Source organism: Aspergillus homomorphus, assembly GCF_003184865.1.
Source record: "Aspergillus homomorphus CBS 101889 unplaced genomic scaffold BO97scaffold_54, whole genome shotgun sequence".
NCBI lineage: Eukaryota > Fungi > Ascomycota > Eurotiomycetes > Eurotiales > Aspergillaceae > Aspergillus > Aspergillus homomorphus.
In genome coordinates, this window is record NW_020291940.1 from 129,729 (window position 1) to 149,418 (window position 19,690).

Consider the following 19,690-nt stretch of genomic DNA (forward strand, 5'->3'; position numbering starts at 1 on the left):
AACTATGTGATATACCCACACTACCCCCTCGCCTCATTTCCCAGTCAACTGCTGCTCGGACGCGGGCGTCACTTGCCCTCCTCTAGCCAGGGACACGGTCTTCCCACCGAACCACGCATTCGCCGTGGCATTCCCATCATAATACAAGGTAAACCCAGCCGCATACACATTCCCCAGACTGACATCAGCATTCGTGAAGTTCACCACGACCGTATCCCGGGTCAATGTCCAATACGAGGTAGCATCGAGGGCGACGGAGAAATAGCCCATGCCATAGCCCGAGTACGCGGCGCCCGTTCAAGCCGAATAGTCCGTCAACGCCCAGCGGACCGCGCTACCATCATACGCGACTAGATCGCCGCGCAGATCCGATTGGGCGACCGTGACAGTCGCATCCGCCGGCGCGGTCGACGCGGCGAAGTAGGAGAAATCCTGGGTGACCTGGGAGTAGTTGGCGACGATGAGGATATTGGAGGCCGTGTCGCTGGTCGTGCGCGTGAGGGCCGCCGAGGCGACGACGTTGCCGAACCACAGCGCCGGCGCGTCGGCGGGCAGGACCGTCATCCGCGAGTCAGTAACGGTCACCTCTGAGTCGGCGGTTCGCGCGTCCGACGAGAAGGTCACGACGCCTGCCAGTAGGCCGGCCGTCAGGTTGGAGTGCGCGATACGGACAGTCGCGCTGTCGAGGAAGGCGATCGGCGCGCGCTCTGCGTATCCGGCTACGTTCTCCGCTTTCACTGTGGCCTGTCCGTAGATGATGGCGCTGCCGACCTCCGCCGTGTGTGCGATTGAGTCGTACACGTACACGTAGCCTTGCGGGCTGTCGCCTGCGAAGGCTGACGACCGGTAGCCTCCCGAGTAGTGGCGCAGGTTGCGACCGACGATGGTACCGTAGTCTCCGGCGTAGAGGCTGTGCGAGACCGGCCCGGAGCTGTACAGTCTTGAGTGGGTAATCGAGACGTATGTCCCCTCGCCGTACGAGTAGACGTTCGCCGCGCCGTTGTGCACGGTGATGTTGACGTTGTCCAGATGGGCGTCGAGGCGTTGGCGACGATTACAGCGGCGTTGAGCCCGAAGAAGCTGGCTTGGTACAGATCGGATGAGTAGCCGTGTTTGACGACCTTGGAGGAGGAGATATTGACGCTTGACGACTCGGTGAACACCACCACGCTGGTGTCGTTGGCTGTCTCGCTGAGCGTCGCATGCGAGATGGTTGCAATCTCGTTGGTGTACTCGTACGCCCCGGTGATGGCGTCAACTTGGTAGAGGGTCGGGGTGTAGTTCCAGTTGGCTGTGAGGGCATTGTCCGCGACATCTGTCTGAAGGTCGACATCGTCGCTGGGATCGTGGAGGGTGATGGTGGCGGCACTGAGCGGCATCAGCGCCAGCAGTAGCTCGAGCATGGCCATGAAGAAGGCGAGATTTGGCAAGACCGTCCGATGAATGGGCCAGTGCTGTAAGAAAGAAGCAGGATTGATATGAGATAACTCTCCATGCAATTTAAACAGGCCCTGTAGGCTTCGTCATCTCGTGCGGCATGGACTAGGGTTCATTCAATTTTGAAGCTGCATTTCTGCCCTCTCTCGCTCCACATTGCCCTCTTAATTGTCCTTCGTGCTTCATACCAGCACCAGCAGAACCCTGGCCAGATGGCTCCTCGTGGTTTCAAGGGGAATATTTTTGTCTGGAGCCACCTGCCGAACCGTGTCTGGCTGTGGGTGTATTGCTGATTTTATGGGCGGTGGGCGTTTCGTCGATGACCGATGTGATGCTAGTTGGTACTGCGCTATCACCTTTCTGCAGAATGGCTTCGAGTTTTGTGGAGCCGAAGCGGACCTTTTTCCTTCTTGGGAGAACGTCTTCGCCATCTGGGGTTTACCGTCTTGGTGAACGCGAATGATTGAGCCAAGAGGCTGGCTTGAATTGGATCCTCCTGACATCAAGAAAATCCCCCGCATTTACCCCGGATTTCGTGCTATTCTGTCCTCGCTGCCACCCACAGAATGCACTAACGCGATAGGAGTGAGATGAGCGATGGCAGTATCTTAACCTCGGTAGCCTGGGCGGGCAGATCGTAAGTGAATATCATATTGCGATAGAGGGCTAGAATCTTTGACTATTGCTTGACTGTAACGCTGCGAACACGGCATCGAATAACGTTCCGTTGATGCTAAGTATGATCATCATCACGGCTAGTAAATGCAGCGGGTATTACTTTGTCGCTTATTCGAGAACGCCAACCATCCTATCACCACAGGGATCGACTGCAACATACCTGCCTTAGTTTGGAGAAACGACCTAGGCCCATCAAGGCACGCAGCAAGCTCGCTTAACGCATGTCCGGTCTCATCGGCGATAGGCAACGCCCCCTATGGACACTGCTCTTAACGCCGAAAGCCGAAAGCCTCTCGATCGACGCCAACATGGAGCATCCAACATCTAGCGTTCGCCTCCTAGCCTACTCACCACTGATCCTCTCCTCTTGTGTCTGCGCCTGCATTAAAGCTCAAGACGACATCAGTGCACAAGTCGCCATCGATGCTGCAGATGGCGTACCGCCGACAATCCTTTATATGTCCCCCTCCAGACCCCGGAGGTCTATCGCCCACCTCCCATCCTCTGACCCACTATGTCGCTCAGTTCCAGCACTAAAGAGCCCGTCGACCATGTGCAGACTCCAGAAAAAGATGTCGTCGACCGTCGTGTCAGACCCGGGAAAGCCTCGAAAGAAGAACGACGGATCCTCCATCGGGTGGATCGGCGATTGATTGTCATGCTGGGGTTCTTGCACACGGTCTCTTTGATTGACCGGGGTAACCTGGGAACGGCATCCGTGGCAGGCATGACGAAGCAGCTGCATCTGGTGGGGATGAGATATGTAAGTTGGGCGTGTGAGCGAGGAGCGGTGCAGAGCTAACGGTCGCTGCAGAGCATTATCGCCGTTGCCTTCTTCCCTCCGTACATCTGCTTCCAGGCTCTTGGACCGGTCTTGGTCCGTAGGCTGGGCCCGGTGCGATATCTGTCGGGGGTGTGTCTTGTCTGGGGTGCTGTTATGGTACGGATACGGTGTGCTTCTGTTGATCTCATGATGACTGATGAAAGGTGCAGTTATCGGCTGGTTTCGTCGAGAGCTGGAGCCAGCTGGTTGGGGTCCGTATTGTTATCGGTGCCTTGGAGGCAGGCTTTTTCCCGGCAGCGATCTATCTGATCTCGACCTGGTACACGCGGTTCGAAATCCAGAAGCGATACGCTTTGTTCTATCTGCTGGGATGCGTGGCGTCGGCTTTCACAGGACTTCTCTCATATGGCATCACATTCATGGTTAGTACAGCCTCTCTTCAACACTTTCCCACGTAAACATTCACAGTATTGTAGAACGGCCTCGGAGGGCTCACAGCCTGGCGCTGGATCTTCGTCATCCAAGGCCTCATCACCTGCGTCCTAGCGGCGATCGCCTATTTCGTGCTGATCGACTTCCCGGACCGCATGATGCACAAGCAGAATAGGTTCCTCTCACACAGAGAGTATGAGATCGTGATGCGTCGCATCGACAACGACCGGTCCGATGCAACGCTTGAGGCGTTCAATCTGAAGATGTACCTCGGAGCCGGTGTGGACATCAATATCTGGGGATTCGGGTTGATCTACTTCTGCAGCACGACCACTGCATACGCTCTGTCGTACTTCTTGCCTATCATTTTCCAGAAGGGCATGGGATTCTCGACGGGCGTGTCGCTGTGTTTGTTTGCACCGCCGTACGCTGCCGCGGGGATTGTCATGATGGCCGCTTCGTGGGTCGGCGACCGTTATCGGATTCGCGGACCGATTATCTTGTTCAATGCGATGTTGAGCTTGATCGGACTCCCTTTGATGGTATGTATATCTTTGGTGGTCGAGGGGATGATGTGTGTGGTAAAGTGATGCTGAACGAGAATCAGGGCTTCACTGAAGGGATCGCCCCCCGCCTGGTTGGGTGTTTCTTCACCACCATCGGTGCAAATGGAAATATCCCGGCCGCGATGGCATATCAGGTGTGCACACCCCCCATCAGGTCAATAGACATAGCTAACATGACTAGGCCAACAATGTCCGCGGCCAGTGGAAGCGCGCCATCTGCAGCGCCATCTTCGTCGGTCTCGGTGCCTCAGGGGGTATGACCGGGTCTCTGGTCTTTCGCTCACAGGATGCCCCCAACTACCGTCCGGGCATTTCGACCTGCATAGGTCTGACGGGACTAAGTATTGTACTGGTTGCGTTGCTATCGCTTCGACTGCATTACCTGAACAAGAAGGTCGATCGGGGCGAATTAGTCATTGGCGGGCTACCTGGGTTCAAGTACACTCTGTAGTCATCGCCACAGAATAACCACCTAGTCTATCACTAGTATCAACATACGGTAAACAAGTCAAGTTACAATTCCCCGGCAAAGAAAACCTCGAACCACGCCCCCAACCTCCTCCACATCATCCACGTGCGGGAAATGCCCCGTCTCCTCCACCACATACCCCTTTAGCCACCTTGCATCCAATTCCCTCGTGCGAACCGCATATGCGCCGTGACATCTCCCTTCCGCAGACTCTTTCGTTTCGTCCCAAAGCCCCCCTCCTGACCCTGTATATCCAACAAGCGCACGGGCGGGTTCCCAGCTGCGACTAGCTGCGCATTGTGGTCATTCAGCGCTTGCAGAATCTGCGCGAACCGCGCATCCACATGCTGATAGTAGTGCCCCACACGCATGGCGTATTCCAAGTCGAGACGTGAGAAGTTTTCTAGCGTGGAGGTCGCGAAGTCTGGGGTGGTGCGTGGGCCAAAGCACCGGCTGATGCGGGCGGGCATGGTCGGGCGATACTGGTCGGCTTGGGCGGGGAGCGTCTCGATGTCGAGGGGAGTGGGTCGTGCGGTGCCGTCGAAGGGGCTGTCGAAGAGGATTGTCGAAGTGGGGTTGAGAGACGACGATGAGATGCTGAGAGTATGTGCGAGTAGATCGAGTACGGCGAGAGTGCCCATGCTGTGGCCATAGAGGACGGTGGGGATGGACTTAAGGCTGGCTGGTGGGCTAGAGAGAAGGTCTGAGAGCACTTCCTCGTGGAGTCGGATCAGGAGTTCGTTGATTCCACCAGTCTCTGGGGCGGAAATGACTGATGTGGGAGATTGGCCGTGACCTGGAAGGTCGATGGCTAGGTAGACATGTCCTTGGTTGAGGGTGTGGCCATGGCCGTTGAGATAGGTGATCAGTGGGATGTAATCGGTTGCTGGACAGCCAAAGCCGGGAATGAAGACGGAGATTTGTTGGATATATGTCAGTTTATTGGTGGCCATAGTGAGGTAGGAAAGGCCAGTGGACAGGGAAGTACGGCGCTGCAGAAGCTCGATTATCATATTGGGTGATGATAGTGGTAAGTGGATAGGTGGCATGAGTCAGGAGAATGCAGATCTAAAAACTTATTTAGTATTTGGGAGATTGTCTAATCGGCTTAGTGAGCAATATTCAGGCGGAAATTGCAGATCCTTGTTGATTTGCCAAGCTGACAATTAATCAACAGTTGAAGTTAGTCTGTCAACCAGTAATCTCGGCATTTCGGGCACGTCAACGCTCGCGAGTTTCGCTGGAGTTCAACTACCCATCTGTCGATGCACGCTTCGTGGAATTGCGCTTTGCATGACGCTGTACATGTGGTCAAGCCCTGACTGGCTTCTTCCATGGGCTCATAGCAGATAGGACACATAGCCCTGTCATCTGACTCTGATGACCACTCAGCCCGACATGTCGGACATATCACAGGGCCACCCAGATCGGTAAGAGTATTGACATATTCTTCAACGCAGTCACTATGAAACCACGTGTCACATTGTTCTGGGCAGCAGTAAATCTTGTCCTCAACCCCGTCTAAGCAGACAGGGCACAGTGGCCATATAGACCGACTTTCACACCTGGGACAAGACGAATCATGACCACCGGCTTGTGTAGTTCTGTGGACGCAGTGTGCATGGAACATTGCTCCGCAGCTGCCCTTGCAAGCGTACCATGGGAGTTTCAATGGGTTCCGGCATGTAGAACAAAGTCCGTTATCAACGTCAGGATCGGACATGGGTGCATCAGGGTCATTCACAGTCAGCTGGTCCGCGGCAGGGATATCATCACTCACTGGAGTTTCAGCCGGAGACTGGGTCCTCTCACGGGTCCTGTTAGGGCTGGGAGAATCTCCGTCACTCACCTGATAGTTGAGCCAAGGTGGACGGCTGTCTTGTGGAAAAATCATCCCATAGGGCCTTCTGGAGCCATGAGATCCATAATCGTTGCGTGGTTGTAGGCCTGCAGATCTCTCCGGCAAGTCAGCGACAGGTACTGCGCCAACACTCGACGCAAGTTCAGATGAAGTGGAAGGGGCGCCGGTTTCTGCATAATGAAACGGAGGATCATCTGGGGACTCCACTTCTGTAACTTCATTGACCATCAGCTGGCTCGAGGTTCTAGTACTGTGCACTCCGTGTCCTTCCCGGTCCACGTTCTGGTGATGTGTATCCGGACGGGTTGCACGTTCCCTTGCTGCTGCTGAGGAGGGTTCTGAATAGACCGATTCATCCGCCACACGAATCCTGAGAGTCGACCTGTGAACACCACTATGGTAAGTCGTAGTTTCAGCAGTGAAAATATTAGAGATTTCCTCTACTGTTTCCGACGTCTCATGCGTGGAGGAACTGTGTCGACGGTGGCAACGATGACGACGGTGTCGATAGTGTCGTCTGAGCCGCTGAAACATGACGGTGAGATGCTGAGCACAAACAATTAGGGTCCAGAGCCCTTAGCCAATTGCCCTGACAGCGCGAGAGGACATAGCATGCTTTTTATGTCACGGCCAGAGGATATGCAAGGGTGGTCATACGACCGTTGATCCCACGCCAGATAGGAGTAATCTTCCATGAAGAAGAGCGCCCGTCATGGATGATGCATTGATAAGCTCTGGACAGGCTTGAAGATCACAGGTAGACAAAAGATGAGTTTCTCGCTAAGAACCATTCAGTCTTTGTACGAGACTCTGGATATAAAGACCCCAACTCGCTCCCTTGATGGACAGTTTCCCGAAAACCTCAAGTGAATAAGTGTGTCTATCAATTCATCCTCCATCATGTCTCAGCCGACCTCATCTAGACCGGAACCTGTTCATGATGCCGACACTCTGGATCGTCTGGCAGTTTCGAGGTATATGGACGGGGCGCTCCGGCGGCTGGTTGAACTTTTTGTCATAATCATGTTCGTCTACCAGCGTCGAATCCATGTCGAGAATAATCTCGCTCTGACCGAGCAACAGCGAGCCGCCATGACTGGACAAATTAGAATTTTCCGTTGGCAATGGCTGGAGCAGCTCGCCAACGGAGAGCCCGAGTGTGGTTGGGAGCATTATTTACTGCATCTATACAATAAGTTCCGCGAATGTGTCCATGAGCTTCTGACCAACAAGCTGACGGAAGAAGAACTGAGCAGCCCTCTCATGGTGCGATACCGTACCCGATTTCCGGAGACGGATGTCATAGTGACCTTGATGGAGTGGCTAGAGGAGGCACAAGCCCGTGGCATGGCGGCGCAACGACCACGATCCCCAAGGATCGAGAATGTTATCCAGCTGACGAAGTATTGTCATATTGTCCTCCGTCTGATCGCCGAACCGGCCGGCACCATCGTGCTCCTGTTTGGGCATCCCTGGCATGATCCGGAGTGGCAAACCCGATTCCCATGGGGCTTGGGCGAGCCTCGCTTGTTCAACCGAGCTGAATATGCTGCCACATTTGGCCCTAACCCCACGCATCCAACGGTCCGTTTGCCCCCAACCCTGGCTCGTCGTCAGTCAATTGACGAGCAAAGCATATGCCCCATCTGCCAGGTCGAGATCGGCGACACTGGTCGAGAAATTTCCCTTGCCTTGTGCGCCGCCTGCGGAATAATTTTCACAGCGCCTGTCTTCATGCCTGGCTGGGTCGGGGAGGTTCATGCCCTTACTGCAGAAAGCTCTGGAGATCTGGAAGAGGGTAAGTGAGCGAACTTCAACTTCAAGCTTCTTCTGCAAGCCTTGATATCATTTTCGGTAGTATCACAATCATAACACGGAGTTTCCGATCTGTAGATTCGTCTGTTTTTTGTTCTGTAGCCCCGTATCGACAGCCTAAGCATCTCAATCCTTCGCCACAAAGTCTATACCCACTGCTCGTTAACCCCATCTGAATTCTCTTTTGGCAATAAAGCATAACGGATAAAAGTGTTTCGCTATCTCAAAGGTTTCCGACCGTAGGCAACCTTGCTGCAGAGTGCATCAGCCACCGTGCCGTTTGAGCAGGAACCTGGTTCACTCACATTTTGGTATACGAATGCAACGAGCGATCCTTAAGCTGCTCCCGCACCAGACTCTGCATAATGCGCGTGCGGTCCTGGCCCCAGCCTAGTACCTGTGTACAGAGACGTAGCCCGTATGCCTCGACGGCCTTTTCCACCATCACGGCCTGCACTCGTCCAATCTCCCGGAGACGCGGATCTTGCGGCCATGGCGAGAAAGGAAGAATATAGGTCTGCTCGTGGACATCCTCGAAGCCGTGGGCAATCAGCCACGGTTTCAGGTCAACATATATGTTCAACTCTCGTCCAATCATATGCGCCGCGTCGTTCAGCGCCATGAGGTATTCCATCAGAGGCGAGTCCATCTTCAAGGTCCCGTCATCGCTCCAGGCCCAGACGGCGCTTTCCTGCAGTTCCAGGTAACCGCCGGGTTTGAGATGGTCGTAGGCTTGGCGGATGAGGCGATGCCAGTCCACAACGCAGCTGGGAGGAGTCAGTCTGTGCGTGGGTTCGCGGCGTGTTGGAAGGATAGAGCTTGTTACCCTGCAAGGTTACGCGAATGTATGAAGTCGTAAGCATTCATTTTCTCGAGCCATTCAGACTCGAAATCATCGACGAAGAATTCCACGTTAGGGGGCACCCACGAGGGTTGGATGGGGCTGAGGTCGTTCCCTACCACTACTGCATCGCGATAGTTGCTAGAGATTCTCGTTTAGTATGGCTCAATGCTTATCAAGTGATGGGAAAAGTCATACTCAGCGAAATCGATGGCCCAGTTGCCGGTGCCGGTGCCCAAGTCGAGTACCTTCTGAGGATTCTTGATGGGAGCATTGAAGAGCTCGCCACCCATCAGCATGAGGTAACTGTTACCAGTAGGTCAGGATTGTGCCTCGAATGAGGCTATGGCAAGCGAGAAGAGCTCACATATGATGTGTCTGCGAAATAATCAGTATGTGGAAGGTGAAGTTGGGCAGAAGATAATACCAAATCCAATCGTTCTTGCTCTTCTTCATCATTTGGCATCCTGAACCCTTTAGCCACTATCCCACCATGTTGAGTGTATAATTGCCTACAAATAGTGTCCCTGTGAATAAGAGGGATGGTCAGACACGATCGTGAACCCAATACAGCGCGTAACATACCGAGCGGAAGCTTGCGTATCGGCGACCGTTCTCATACTGGTAGTCCAAGATGCTGGAGGAGAGAGAGTAGGTCTCCATGTACTCTTCGTCATAATCACTGCGTAGGGTCTGCGGGATCAATCAGTGGACACTCCGGGACGGGCCGTGATCTGTTAAGTGTCAACATCAGCAACACCTACCTCGGTATCGGTACCAAAGTCTTCTTCGGGCTCATCGGGTGGAATGGCTGAGCCCAGAGGGGACAAAAGACCCTCGTGGGGCTCCTGCTCCTCTCCGTATCCCCCCCCATTGGCTGTTGGATGAGACAAATGTTGTTCGGGCAAGGTCCTAGTCATGATGAAGGCCCTGTCCGGTTCCAAGGATGGAGTGTACTGGCCAGGGACAACGAGCGCGCAGCCCCTAGAAATATGTGGAGAGGATCCCCGGGAAATCCCAGCCGACGAGGCGACGGCAAGCGACAGGTACGATTGAAGGATCGCACCATTCTCTCCCTCGATCGGGTGTGTAACTGAGGAACGTCATAGCGATGGGCCTATGGTAAGCAGGAAAAGCGATAGATCGCGAAAAGTGATCGACATGCTGATCGAACGGCCTCCTGCGTCAGTCTGTCATCAGATGCAGATCGGTGCAGGAAGGGATGGGATGGGGAATCATTGGAATGTGTGTGTGCAATCAGTCAAATGTGAGCTGTCATTTTTCGCTAAATCCTTCTGGAGTTGACTATCGACGCCTAAAAGTGGGCTGGGAACGTGCGCCGTCACCGGTTAGATTGCTCTCTGTGGTTAGGGCACGCATTCCCACTCGGGATCACAATTGACACGTGCTATGCTGCGCTATTCTAGGCTATGTACAGTATATGCAAAGATCTTTGAAGTATTTTCAATTATATTCACTCGTAACGTTGTTCTCACTCCCAGCTTCATCTGGTCGCCCGCTTAATGGCGGTTGTGACGCGCCAGGTGCCGGCGCATGGCATCCCGGCGGGTCGAAGCGGCTGAGATGGTGATTGTCTCAGAAATCCCGGCCGTGCAGACAGTCCCCGCCGCCACACTCTGCGATGCATCCCACTCGCCATTGACGCAGCGCTGGAAAGCCGTACCTCCGTTGCAGTACCAGTAACCCTCCTGGCTGCAGGCGCCACTCAAAACACCGGAGGTCGTCGAAGATGAGGATGTCGAGCTCGAAGAAGACGTAGCGACCGAGGCCGTGGTAGTCGCGGTAGGCTCATGGAAAGAATCCTCACCATCGGGGCTTCCCTCTGACTCGCCAGTCTTGATTTGACCAGGTTGACTCGAGGTGACGCTGACGCCCGTGGACTGAGTGGGCACCAAACTAGGCTCGGTGGTCTGGGAAGTAATCGAGGATACAGCCGCGGTAGTCTCCACACTCGCAGTAGTGACAGCGGCAGCCGTAGTGCTAGCAGAATCTGTTGTGGCGGCGGTCGCGGTCGCGGCACTGCCAGCAGTATACAGCGAGGGACCAGGAATGGTATAGGAGCTGAGCGAGTTCCAAATGTTGACGTAGATTCCGGGATCGGTTTCCTTGTACAGAGCAGTACCCAAGGTACCACTCGGCGTGGCTGTTCCGCTGCCAGTGACTTCCAGGTTGATGCACTGAGGGTAATTCTGAGCTCCATCCATATTCTCGGCGCTGTGGAGGGCAATGATTTCATGCCGCAAAACGTAGTAGCCCGGGGCAATGTCGCTGGGAATGCTAATGTTGCGACTGTAGCTGTCTTCGATCAGCTCATCGGTTGCCCATGTACCTGGTACATTTGTGTTATCGATGAGACTGCCAGCATCGATCTTGAAGAACTCGAGGGTGGTCTTGTCCACGTCCGCGCATGAACCGTGGCAGTTGGCCAGATAGGTAATGACGGGGCCATGATGGTCGTCAGGCCAGGTGTTCCAAGTCATCTGCACCCAACCTCCGGGGGCTACAGGGGCCGACAACGCGCCTGGCGAGGACCCCTTGTGGCAAATGATATTGGCACTGTCATAGTCGGTGGGCGAGACAAAACCAGTGTCGGTAGCATTGGTAGACCATGCGATCAGCTCGGGCGGGTCGGATTCGTAGTAATAAGTATCGACCAGGTACCCTCCGTAGCTGGCGCCGTCCACCTCGATGCTCGAGACATAGCCATGGCCGGCGACCAGCGAGATGGAGCCAAGCAGGAGAGTGGCGATTTTGAAAAGAGGCATGTTGAAAGGATCCACCGCACTGCGGGGTATGGTAAAAGAAGAAAAAAAGAACGAAAAGGACTTCAATCAATGAAGCCCAGAAAGGAACGAAGGAGCGAAGGGTGCAAAGGAAGGCGAGTTGCTGCAGGAAGCCCTGTTCCCGCGGGCTCTCTCTTCCTATTTAACCATGCGGACGCCATGATGGTCCAGTCAGTCAAGTTCAGCTTCCCCACACGAGATATGATGAAGGGGAAAGCCACAGAAGATCTCCAGTCCGCTCAACACGAGAATCTAATGTTTGAGTCTGTGAATTGAAACATGCCAACCCTCTAAGCGAAATTGAGGGTCGGGCTCCACCGCTGCAAGTGGGTCGTTTGTTCGGTGGGAGATACTATATCGATGACTCAAGCCATGATGTGAAGGTGAAAGTGATGAGAGGAAAGAGACGGACAGTGAGCACAGCAGAAGGTCATCTGCAAATTCCCCATGTGTGAAGATTGTGAAGACGAAGATGAAGAAGAGAAGATCCGAGGTCCTCGAGGCGAGTATCCTATAGAAGAGAGATATGGCACGTGACTGCACGTGACTGAATATGGAACGGACCGACGATCTGCCGAGGTATCACGTGCCATGCTCTCCCCTTCGAAAGACAACCAAACATTGTTACTGGTCTCGATTCCATGGTAAATCACGATTTGGAATCTGCTGGCTAAATTAGATTCGAATCAAGTGAGACTTGCATACTGATCAATGGGGATGGCGAAGAAGCTCCAGGCCGAAGATCGCGGACGGACGATTACACCCATCCCGCGCTTCCATGGCTGTACTCCGTCCGTTTACTCTGTATTTCTAAAGGCATCCTTTTGGGTACCCCTTGCTGCATAGTACGTCTGCTTAGTATGTCGGTTGCAGCGGTCAAGAACGTAATACTCTGGATGGATGAACACGGTTACACAATAGCCTTGGCAAGAGAGTCGTGGCTGCAACGAGATCTCAAAATCATTCTTCTGACTTGTGCGACAAGAGGCCACTCGGAACCTCATCAACTCTCCTCCTGCGACGCACACACACATCATGGGCACGACAGAAGGAGAAAGACTAGCTGTTGTCGACTACAGACCCGGCACTCCCCACGATGGTGCGGCTCTGATACGTCGGATCGACTGGCGGATCTTACCCACCATGTTTCTGACCTACTTTCTGCAGTTTCTGGATAAGGTGGCTCTGAATGTGTGTCTCTGTAACCGATGGTAGTTCGCAAGTTGCTAATGTAGTCAGTACGCCAACGTTATGGGATTGCAACAAGATCTGGGAATGCGCGGCAACGACTTCTCCTGGCTGGCTACGGGGTTCTTCATTGCTTATGCGGTCGCCGAGTTTCCGCAAGGCATGTATAGGACTGACACCCTTTGTTTATGTCGCTGACAGCTTTCAGGAGTCCTTCTTCATCGCTACCCTATCACCAAAGTTCTAGGACTCAACATTCTCTGCTGGGGAGTAATCCTGTGCTGCTCCGCGGCCGCAAGCAATTTCGCTGGGATGATGTCGTTGAGGGTAATTCTAGGTGCCTTGGAGGCTGTCATCAGTGAGGCCCACGCTCATCACCACTCATACTATCTTCTTCACTGACAGGCTCTAGGCCCTGCTCTGACGATGTACACAAGCATGTGGTACATTCGAGCCGAGTCAACTCCACGATATGGCCTCTGGTACTGTGGCTTGGGAACTGGCCAAATCGTGGGAGGGTTGATTTCTTTTGCAGCTCAGCATGCGCCTTCGACATTATCGCTCCAAGGGTGGAGAATCATGTTTGTCGTGATAGGCGCGGTCAATATTCTTGTTTCCGTGCTGGTCCTGTTCATGCTGCCAGAATCTCCGTCCGAGGCTGCTTTTCTAAGCAGCAGCGACAAGTTTCGCATCGAGCAACGTCTCCGACAAGACCAGGCTGGCGTTGGCGAGAAGGTATTTCGAAAGGCCTCTGTTTTGGAAGCCTTTACCGATCTGCAGACCTGGCTACTGGTGCTGTTGACTGTCCTGACCGTCACCCCGAGTGGCGTGATAACTACCTATTCTGCCACCCTGATCAGTAACTTCGGATACGGGTCGAAGGAAAGTGCCCTACTCAACATGCCCTCCGGAGTGGTCAGCATTGTGTCTACCATGGCATCAACCCTGGCAATTGCCAAAGGGTATTCACGATGGTTAGCAATTAATGTGCTCCTAATCCCTACCTTGCTGGGATCATGTTTGATGTCTTTCTTGCCCTCCTCAAACCAGGCCGGTTGCCTAGCCGGAATCTACCTGGTAAACGCGGTATGCACGTATTTACGCTTCCAGAGGGGCTATTGTGGAACTAACTGGATTGACAGACAGTAGCCCCGCTAGCACTGATATATGCATGGACGGGCGTGAACTACAAAGGATACACGATGAAAGTACAAGGATTGCTCCCCATTCGGTTACCAATCCATCCAGCTAAGAAGACCAGGTAGCCAGCAGCACAATCGTCGCCGCAGGGTTCAGCGTCGCCAACATCATTGGGCCGCAGACTTTTCAAGCTCGAGATGCCCCAGAGTATGTATCGCACCAATGGAGGCCTCGGTAGACTTGTCTGACCGAATTTGCAGGTATATTCCTGCTAAGATCACCCTCGTAGCCGTCAGTGCCGGTGCGATCGTCGTCTCAACGTCCCTGCGAGTACTATATGGCCGTCGAAACGCCCGCGCGAATAGATCAGGCAGAGCAGCAGGCAGCTGGCTAGAGCAACGTCTTGACCGCGTAGGTGATGTGAACTTTCGCTACGTCTATTAGCGGACAGTTCACTTTGTACTGTTTTAAGCCTACGTCGCGGCCTGTCGCGGCCCAGAAACTCGTCATTCCATGTCTTCACGATGGCCTGGCTTTGCTGCAGCTTCTCAATGAACTCAGCTAGAAACAGATCTGATTGTGTCAGTGTCTATTGACTGCATGAAGTACTATGAAGATCTCACAAGCTTTCATATCATACTCACTTCTTGCAATAGTGCCCACCGTCGCTATCGCCGCCATCTTGCAGGTCAGCCACACTATGGATAACACTGTTCACACTACCAGAAATACTTTAACCACGTTTCAATTTTTTCGTCCTAAAGATGTATTCATTTGGCAAATTCGCAAATCGAAATTTTGGAGGTTTCGAGCGACAGAATCCCTTTTGCGCCCGTAGCGAAAGATTGTGATAGCATCCACTAGCCAGCCCCGTCATTTACCAAAATGCACGAACAACAGATTTCCGAACAGAGATTCCATAGTGTCCTTCAATAAGCCATACTAGCTCGGTTTTCAGCCAAATGTATGAGTACCATGCACATTTTGTGGCTTGACGCACTGCAGACGACAACCATCCGCCTTGCCAGTCGATCGATGCTTGTCAGCAGTAGTACGAACTGCATAGTACGAACTGCATGAGGGGCGAGTTTATCATCCTTTTTGCTTAGGTTTGCTGAAACCAGTCTCTCGTCCTAGCTCCGCTCGCTTTTGTTACCTAGGGATCGAATCGAATTGTAAAGCTGGCTCATAGTTAACGCGTCATATAACAGTTTCTATCTCTCGCTGCGATATCTCGACAAAGCCGAAGTGTCCTCTCGTCTGCTTGTGATTATGACAGGCAGGATCAAAGTTGTTGTCTAAATATCCCACTGCTCATCCAATCGCCAGACGCCTTAGCCTGAAGAACTCGGATCCTTAAGGATATCAGTCGAGATTGTTCCGAGGGCCTTCGATCAAATACGAAGATGATGCCGATAAGCGCCACAAGTGACTGTGAAACACTGCTTATCTCCACAAGGGGGAGATAATAGAGATAATACTCAATCGTGACCATATTGCTCGGTACGAACCGAGTCTGTATGTCAACCCCAGTTTGAGGACTACCCACAGAGTGCATCGAGGTCGACTCGCCCTCCCCCAGCGACGTGCCACTATGGAAGAATTACAAGCCCGCGAGAAGCCATCCTCTGCAGTGTCGGTGAAGAAGGAGAAGATTACAGGGCGTGGATCTGATCCACAAGATGTGGAGGTCGGCATGGTGGCAGCTCTGAACCATGGAGAGACAGGACTGAAGCGCAATTTCAACATGGTCAGCATCATGGCCCTAGGATTCAACACGTCGAACAGCTGGATGGCTATCGCAGGTAGTCTGCCCCTGGCTATTGCAGGAGGCGGTACAGTGACCTTACTCTACGGTGTTCTGGTCGTTTGTTTTGCCATGTCCTGCGCTGGACTCAGGCTGGCCGAGCTGGCTGCAGTGATCCGACCGCGGGTGGACAATACCATTCCACTTCAATGCTGGCTCCGTCACAGCACCGCTGATGGCTATCTTATCTGTGTGGATTGCTTGGGTCGCTTCGGAACGCCCTTCGGAACAGTCCTTATCGATTATGGGGGGGATGATAGATAAGATAAACCAGAAGTCATCCTGAAACAGAAATGAACCTCATTAGGAGTGCTTCAATCTATGAAGGCTGACCCGGTCCCTCTAACTCCGATGTCCCAGGAGGCCTGACACGCTGGCAAGTGAATTGCCTGAAATGCGCTCATGCCAACTGTGATAACATCGATTCCAGTGGTCTGTTGACCAGATTTACTGGGAGGGGCTCTTCGAGATTCTAAGCACGCTGCGACCGGTGACTTGTTCTGGTGAGGCTCAATATGTGGAGTATAAGGCGGGGTACTGTATAGATGGGAGGAGCAGGAGGTTGATCACCATAGCACAATCAAAGAACACCTGGAGTGTATACTTATAATCAAGTATCCATCCGAATCTGATATCGGCAGGCGGTTTTCGGCAGCTCGGCAGTGGCCGCGCCCCGCAAAATCACCAGCGCCGAAATATCCCCGTTCTCGGATCCGACGGGCTGTGGAGGTGAACTGAATTGAACTGACAATCAGAACATGAAGACCAATTATGCAATCGGGGCGAACTGTATTATAAGGGAAAGTCTCTGCAGTGCTACCCTGTCTCGCTGTCTTTTCTGTCCTCATTCTCTTGTCCTTCTTTCCCTTTTTTTTTTCTGCAGCCAGATCAGTCACCACAAATCTCCTCTCCAAACCCAACCAGCCGCTCTTTCAATCTGGAATCGATATCTCTTTCTTTCACTCCTCTGTTAAATAGAATAGACTCTCTCACTTCATTCCGAGTCTCATATACCAGAATATACTAAAGGTACTGTGAGATCACTGCTTCCATCCATTCCGGATCCAACTAAGCCCTCATCGCAGGCAACATGCTCATCACGCGCGGATTCTCCTTGACGAACTTCGTTATCGCCAGCTCGGCTCTTTGTTTCCAAGTCTTTGTCCTCTACCCCTGGCACCACAAGCTGGAGGACGACTTTAAACAACTAAAGAGCGAGCACCTGCGTCTGCTCAAAGAGAACGAGGAGGGCCGGGTGAAGGAGTTGAAAAGCATCAAAGAACACCTCGGACTTCTGCATCAGAAAGGCCAGCTGTGATCGGAGGTCTATGACTCTAGTGTGTCCACTTGCTTCTGCCATGCGTTTTCTAGTTCGGCTTAGAATATAGATTGCGATCGCATAGAAGGACGGGAATTGTACATATCACGCCCTAATCGAAAAGATCTCGTGATTTCTTGCCACCTAAGATCACCCTTAAAAGTCCTGTGGTCTCAGCTCAAAGAATCGGCTGAGTGTTATCGAACATTCCTTGCTTACTGCAAATCCTCTGCTCACATCAGCTGACTTGAAAGATCTTCCATAGCATTTCAGAACCTATCCATGGCCAAGCCCACAAGCAAACACGAGGACATACCCTCACGATCACAGTCTGATACATCGCTAAACGTGCAAGTCATCAAAAGTCATTGAGAAAGAGATTCGTTAATTGACCCTGCGCTCCCACCCTCTCATACAGCCCCAGTGACACCCCGCGCGTTCTGGTCGGCCCGCACAAACGCCTTGTAGTTCGGAAACAAGCCCTGGGGATCATACTTCTCCCGGACTTGCAGGAATCGCTGAAGCGCGGTGTCGGTAATCACTCGTGTCTATGCTGTCATCAGCATTATTCATTCCGCAAGTCACTCAGTGCAGGTGAACTCACATTGACGTCCTCCCAATTGGGGTCCAGATCCACGACGAACATGCCAATCGCGACGGACAGGGCACGTGTATACCGATCTCGCATGTGTTGGCGGAGGTCCGATTCCCGCTCTGGGTCCGTCCAGATGGTGGCTGTCATGAAGTACAGATCCTGGGGCAAGCTCATCACCATTTCATTTTCGTCGGGGCGCTGGTCGCAGTGGTAGATATAAACGTTCGACTGCCGGGTCGGCAGTTCGAGCAAGGCTGGCTTCATCGTTTCCAACAACTGCTCTCGTTAGTGCGGACTCCATACCGGGAGCAAGAGACGCCTTACCCGAGGCAGTGAGCAACCAGGGTCGCTTAAGATACTGTTGTTGTGGACCCGTGTGCCTGGCCCAGGACCTGCTTCGGCCGCGGCCAGGATCTCCTCGAATGTGCCTTTCTGGACAGATTGCTTATCGAGGAGGAAATCGCGCACCTCGTCCACCTGGTCGTAAGCGCTCAACATACCCTTGGCCTCCTCTTCTGTTTCGGCATAGCATAATAACAGCAAAGTCAGGTGCAGCTTTGCTCCCGGGGGCACCTCATCCCCAGTGGCGGTGGGGTCGGCCTGTGCGTACGTGATAGTCATGTTCAAATCCGTGTCCTGCTTGGGCGTCTCGCGGCCGCGTTCGATCGCCCAGGTCATCAGCTTCTCGTAGTTGTCGCTGTTGATCTCAAATTGCACGATTCGCTGCCACGGGGTCGAGGCGGGCATAGTCCTGGCCCAGAATCGCGTCACCACGCCGAAGAAGCCCAAGCCACTACCACGCGCGGCCCAGAAAAGATCGGAGTGATTGTTACGATCGGCGAGGACCACGTCGCCATTGGGTAGAACAATCTCCATTCGGGTAACGAAGGATACCGCGGCACCGTATCTGCGCATGAAGAACCCCTGTCCGCCCGCGAGAAGGTAACCGGCCATGGCGACGGTGGGGGCATGACCGATGGGGAAGAAGCGACCAACCTCACTCAGTTTCTGGGATACCTCTCCAATGCGGCAGGACGGCCCAAAGGATATTTGAGCCATCTCCTCGTCGTAGTCCACGTGACGATTCAGCTTGTTGGTATCAATCAAGATTCCGTCTTGCACGAGGTAGGGCGATTGCGCGGCATGACCGGACGAGCGTATGCTCACGGTCGTGCCCAGCTCGGTTACTCGGTTTAGAGCGTTCTTCACGTCAGCCACGCTCTCGACTAGGTGAATTTCACGAGGATATCGAGGGCCGGCCGCGGACGGATTCATCTCGCGACATCGTTCGTACTCGGGGTCCCCGCGCACAAGAATCTTCGAGGAGTACTCGGGATTTGTGATATACTCGGGGGGTGCCATTCCGTCTAAATTGTATGAAGCTCAATTGAATTGCGGCTGTTTGAGCGACCATACCATAGCATGTCGCATCGTCGTTTATATAGCTCCTTGTCCTGCCCAGTCCCCCGGCTCTTGACGTCACTTCAAGTATGTGGCTTGAGGGAGGGGACAAAGCTTGATTTGAGGGGAGGATTATACAAAACTGGGAGCACCAGCAACTAGCTCGGGATGGATGTCCAGATGTCCATGGTTGGCAGATATAGGCATCTGCAGCATGCAAGGACGAGTTGAGTGGTGAGAACGTCCGCTTGCCAGGGAAGTGAAAAGTTTACCCTCGAAGATTTGCATCTCATAGAGTGTTCGGCGTCTTTCTTTAGCTGTTCTGACCATCACGGTTTCACAAGACGATATCATTGTGAAGTTTTATGACGAGGGATTGCACTGCAGTCGCGGTCAGCTGTCATCTCATGCCTTGCGTTGCGGCAAACCGGAGCATGATACCAGCCTATCACGCCGCTTATAACTCTTTAGGGAAGGAAGTCTAACTTGCCGTAAGTGCCCAGTACACATTGCTACCGTTGATCCAGTGAGCGATATTGACAATGAATTGGGAC

The 19,690-nt window shown here is 53.2% G+C and overlaps 11 protein-coding genes across 11 annotated transcripts; 5 read left to right on the plus strand and 6 right to left on the minus strand.

Moving 5' to 3' along the window:
• Positions 1-33: 33 nt before the first annotated feature.
• On the minus strand, positions 34-1,409 carry BO97DRAFT_437951 (uncharacterized protein; the record flags this gene model as incomplete). The annotated part of the gene is made up of 3 exons (XM_025697885.1): positions 34-178; positions 320-969; positions 1,059-1,409. The coding sequence occupies 3 exons, from the start codon at positions 1,407-1,409 to the stop codon at positions 34-36; spliced, it is 1,146 nt and encodes a 381-aa protein (XP_025547210.1).
• Positions 1,410-2,629: 1,220 nt separating this feature from the next.
• BO97DRAFT_462049 (MFS general substrate transporter) lies at positions 2,630-4,348 on the plus strand (the record flags this gene model as incomplete). Its single annotated transcript, XM_025699397.1, has 6 exons — positions 2,630-2,878; positions 2,930-3,055; positions 3,109-3,321; positions 3,376-3,873; positions 3,939-4,031; positions 4,079-4,348. 6 exons carry the CDS (start codon positions 2,630-2,632, stop codon positions 4,346-4,348), a joined length of 1,449 nt encoding a protein of 482 aa, XP_025547211.1.
• A 28-nt stretch (positions 4,349-4,376) lies between these two features.
• Positions 4,377-5,671, minus strand: BO97DRAFT_408604 (alpha/beta hydrolase). The gene has a single exon (XM_025695903.1). It carries the CDS (start codon positions 5,317-5,319, stop codon positions 4,510-4,512), a length of 810 nt encoding a protein of 269 aa, XP_025547212.1. The 5' UTR covers positions 5,320-5,671; the 3' UTR covers positions 4,377-4,509.
• On the minus strand, positions 5,550-6,761 carry BO97DRAFT_418049 (uncharacterized protein; the record flags this gene model as incomplete). Its single annotated transcript, XM_025696501.1, has 1 exon — positions 5,550-6,761. The coding sequence occupies one exon, from the start codon at positions 6,759-6,761 to the stop codon at positions 5,550-5,552; it is 1,212 nt and encodes a 403-aa protein (XP_025547213.1).
• Positions 6,762-7,127: 366 nt separating this feature from the next.
• Positions 7,128-8,033, plus strand: BO97DRAFT_418050 (uncharacterized protein; the record flags this gene model as incomplete). Its single annotated transcript, XM_025696502.1, has 1 exon — positions 7,128-8,033. The coding sequence occupies one exon, from the start codon at positions 7,128-7,130 to the stop codon at positions 8,031-8,033; it is 906 nt and encodes a 301-aa protein (XP_025547214.1).
• A 227-nt stretch (positions 8,034-8,260) lies between these two features.
• Positions 8,261-9,803, minus strand: BO97DRAFT_428761 (class I SAM-dependent methyltransferase; the record flags this gene model as incomplete). Its single annotated transcript, XM_025697319.1, has 9 exons — positions 8,261-8,294; positions 8,348-8,809; positions 8,869-9,024; positions 9,082-9,189; positions 9,251-9,261; positions 9,311-9,350; positions 9,400-9,410; positions 9,469-9,576; positions 9,648-9,803. The coding sequence occupies 9 exons, from the start codon at positions 9,801-9,803 to the stop codon at positions 8,261-8,263; spliced, it is 1,086 nt and encodes a 361-aa protein (XP_025547215.1).
• A 492-nt stretch (positions 9,804-10,295) lies between these two features.
• Positions 10,296-11,860, minus strand: BO97DRAFT_228591 (lytic polysaccharide monooxygenase auxiliary activity family 9 protein). Its single transcript, XM_025690702.1, has one exon. The coding sequence runs from the start codon at positions 11,667-11,669 to the stop codon at positions 10,404-10,406; it is 1,266 nt and encodes a 421-aa protein (XP_025547216.1). The 5' UTR covers positions 11,670-11,860; the 3' UTR covers positions 10,296-10,403.
• An 846-nt stretch (positions 11,861-12,706) lies between these two features.
• On the plus strand, positions 12,707-14,754 carry BO97DRAFT_377388 (allantoate permease). The gene is made up of 7 exons (XM_025693056.1): positions 12,707-12,878; positions 12,927-13,059; positions 13,087-13,233; positions 13,288-13,961; positions 14,018-14,083; positions 14,137-14,222; positions 14,276-14,754. The coding sequence occupies exons 1-7, from the start codon at positions 12,723-12,725 to the stop codon at positions 14,457-14,459; spliced, it is 1,446 nt and encodes a 481-aa protein (XP_025547217.1). The 5' UTR covers positions 12,707-12,722; the 3' UTR covers positions 14,460-14,754.
• An 855-nt stretch (positions 14,755-15,609) lies between these two features.
• Positions 15,610-16,086, plus strand: BO97DRAFT_418054 (uncharacterized protein; the record flags this gene model as incomplete). The annotated part of the gene is made up of 1 exon (XM_025696503.1): positions 15,610-16,086. The coding sequence occupies one exon, from the start codon at positions 15,610-15,612 to the stop codon at positions 16,084-16,086; it is 477 nt and encodes a 158-aa protein (XP_025547218.1).
• A 680-nt stretch (positions 16,087-16,766) lies between these two features.
• Positions 16,767-17,462, plus strand: BO97DRAFT_228637 (uncharacterized protein). Its single transcript, XM_025690703.1, has 2 exons — positions 16,767-16,856; positions 16,908-17,462. The coding sequence occupies exon 2, from the start codon at positions 16,913-16,915 to the stop codon at positions 17,138-17,140; it is 228 nt and encodes a 75-aa protein (XP_025547219.1). The 5' UTR covers positions 16,767-16,856; positions 16,908-16,912; the 3' UTR covers positions 17,141-17,462.
• Positions 17,140-19,343, minus strand: BO97DRAFT_228740 (FAD-binding oxidoreductase). The gene is made up of 3 exons (XM_025690705.1): positions 18,060-19,343; positions 17,745-18,011; positions 17,140-17,688 (listed from the first exon to the last, which is right to left on the minus strand). The coding sequence occupies exons 1-3, from the start codon at positions 19,095-19,097 to the stop codon at positions 17,551-17,553; spliced, it is 1,443 nt and encodes a 480-aa protein (XP_025547220.1). The 5' UTR covers positions 19,098-19,343; the 3' UTR covers positions 17,140-17,550.
• Between the last annotated feature and the right edge of the window lie 347 nt (positions 19,344-19,690).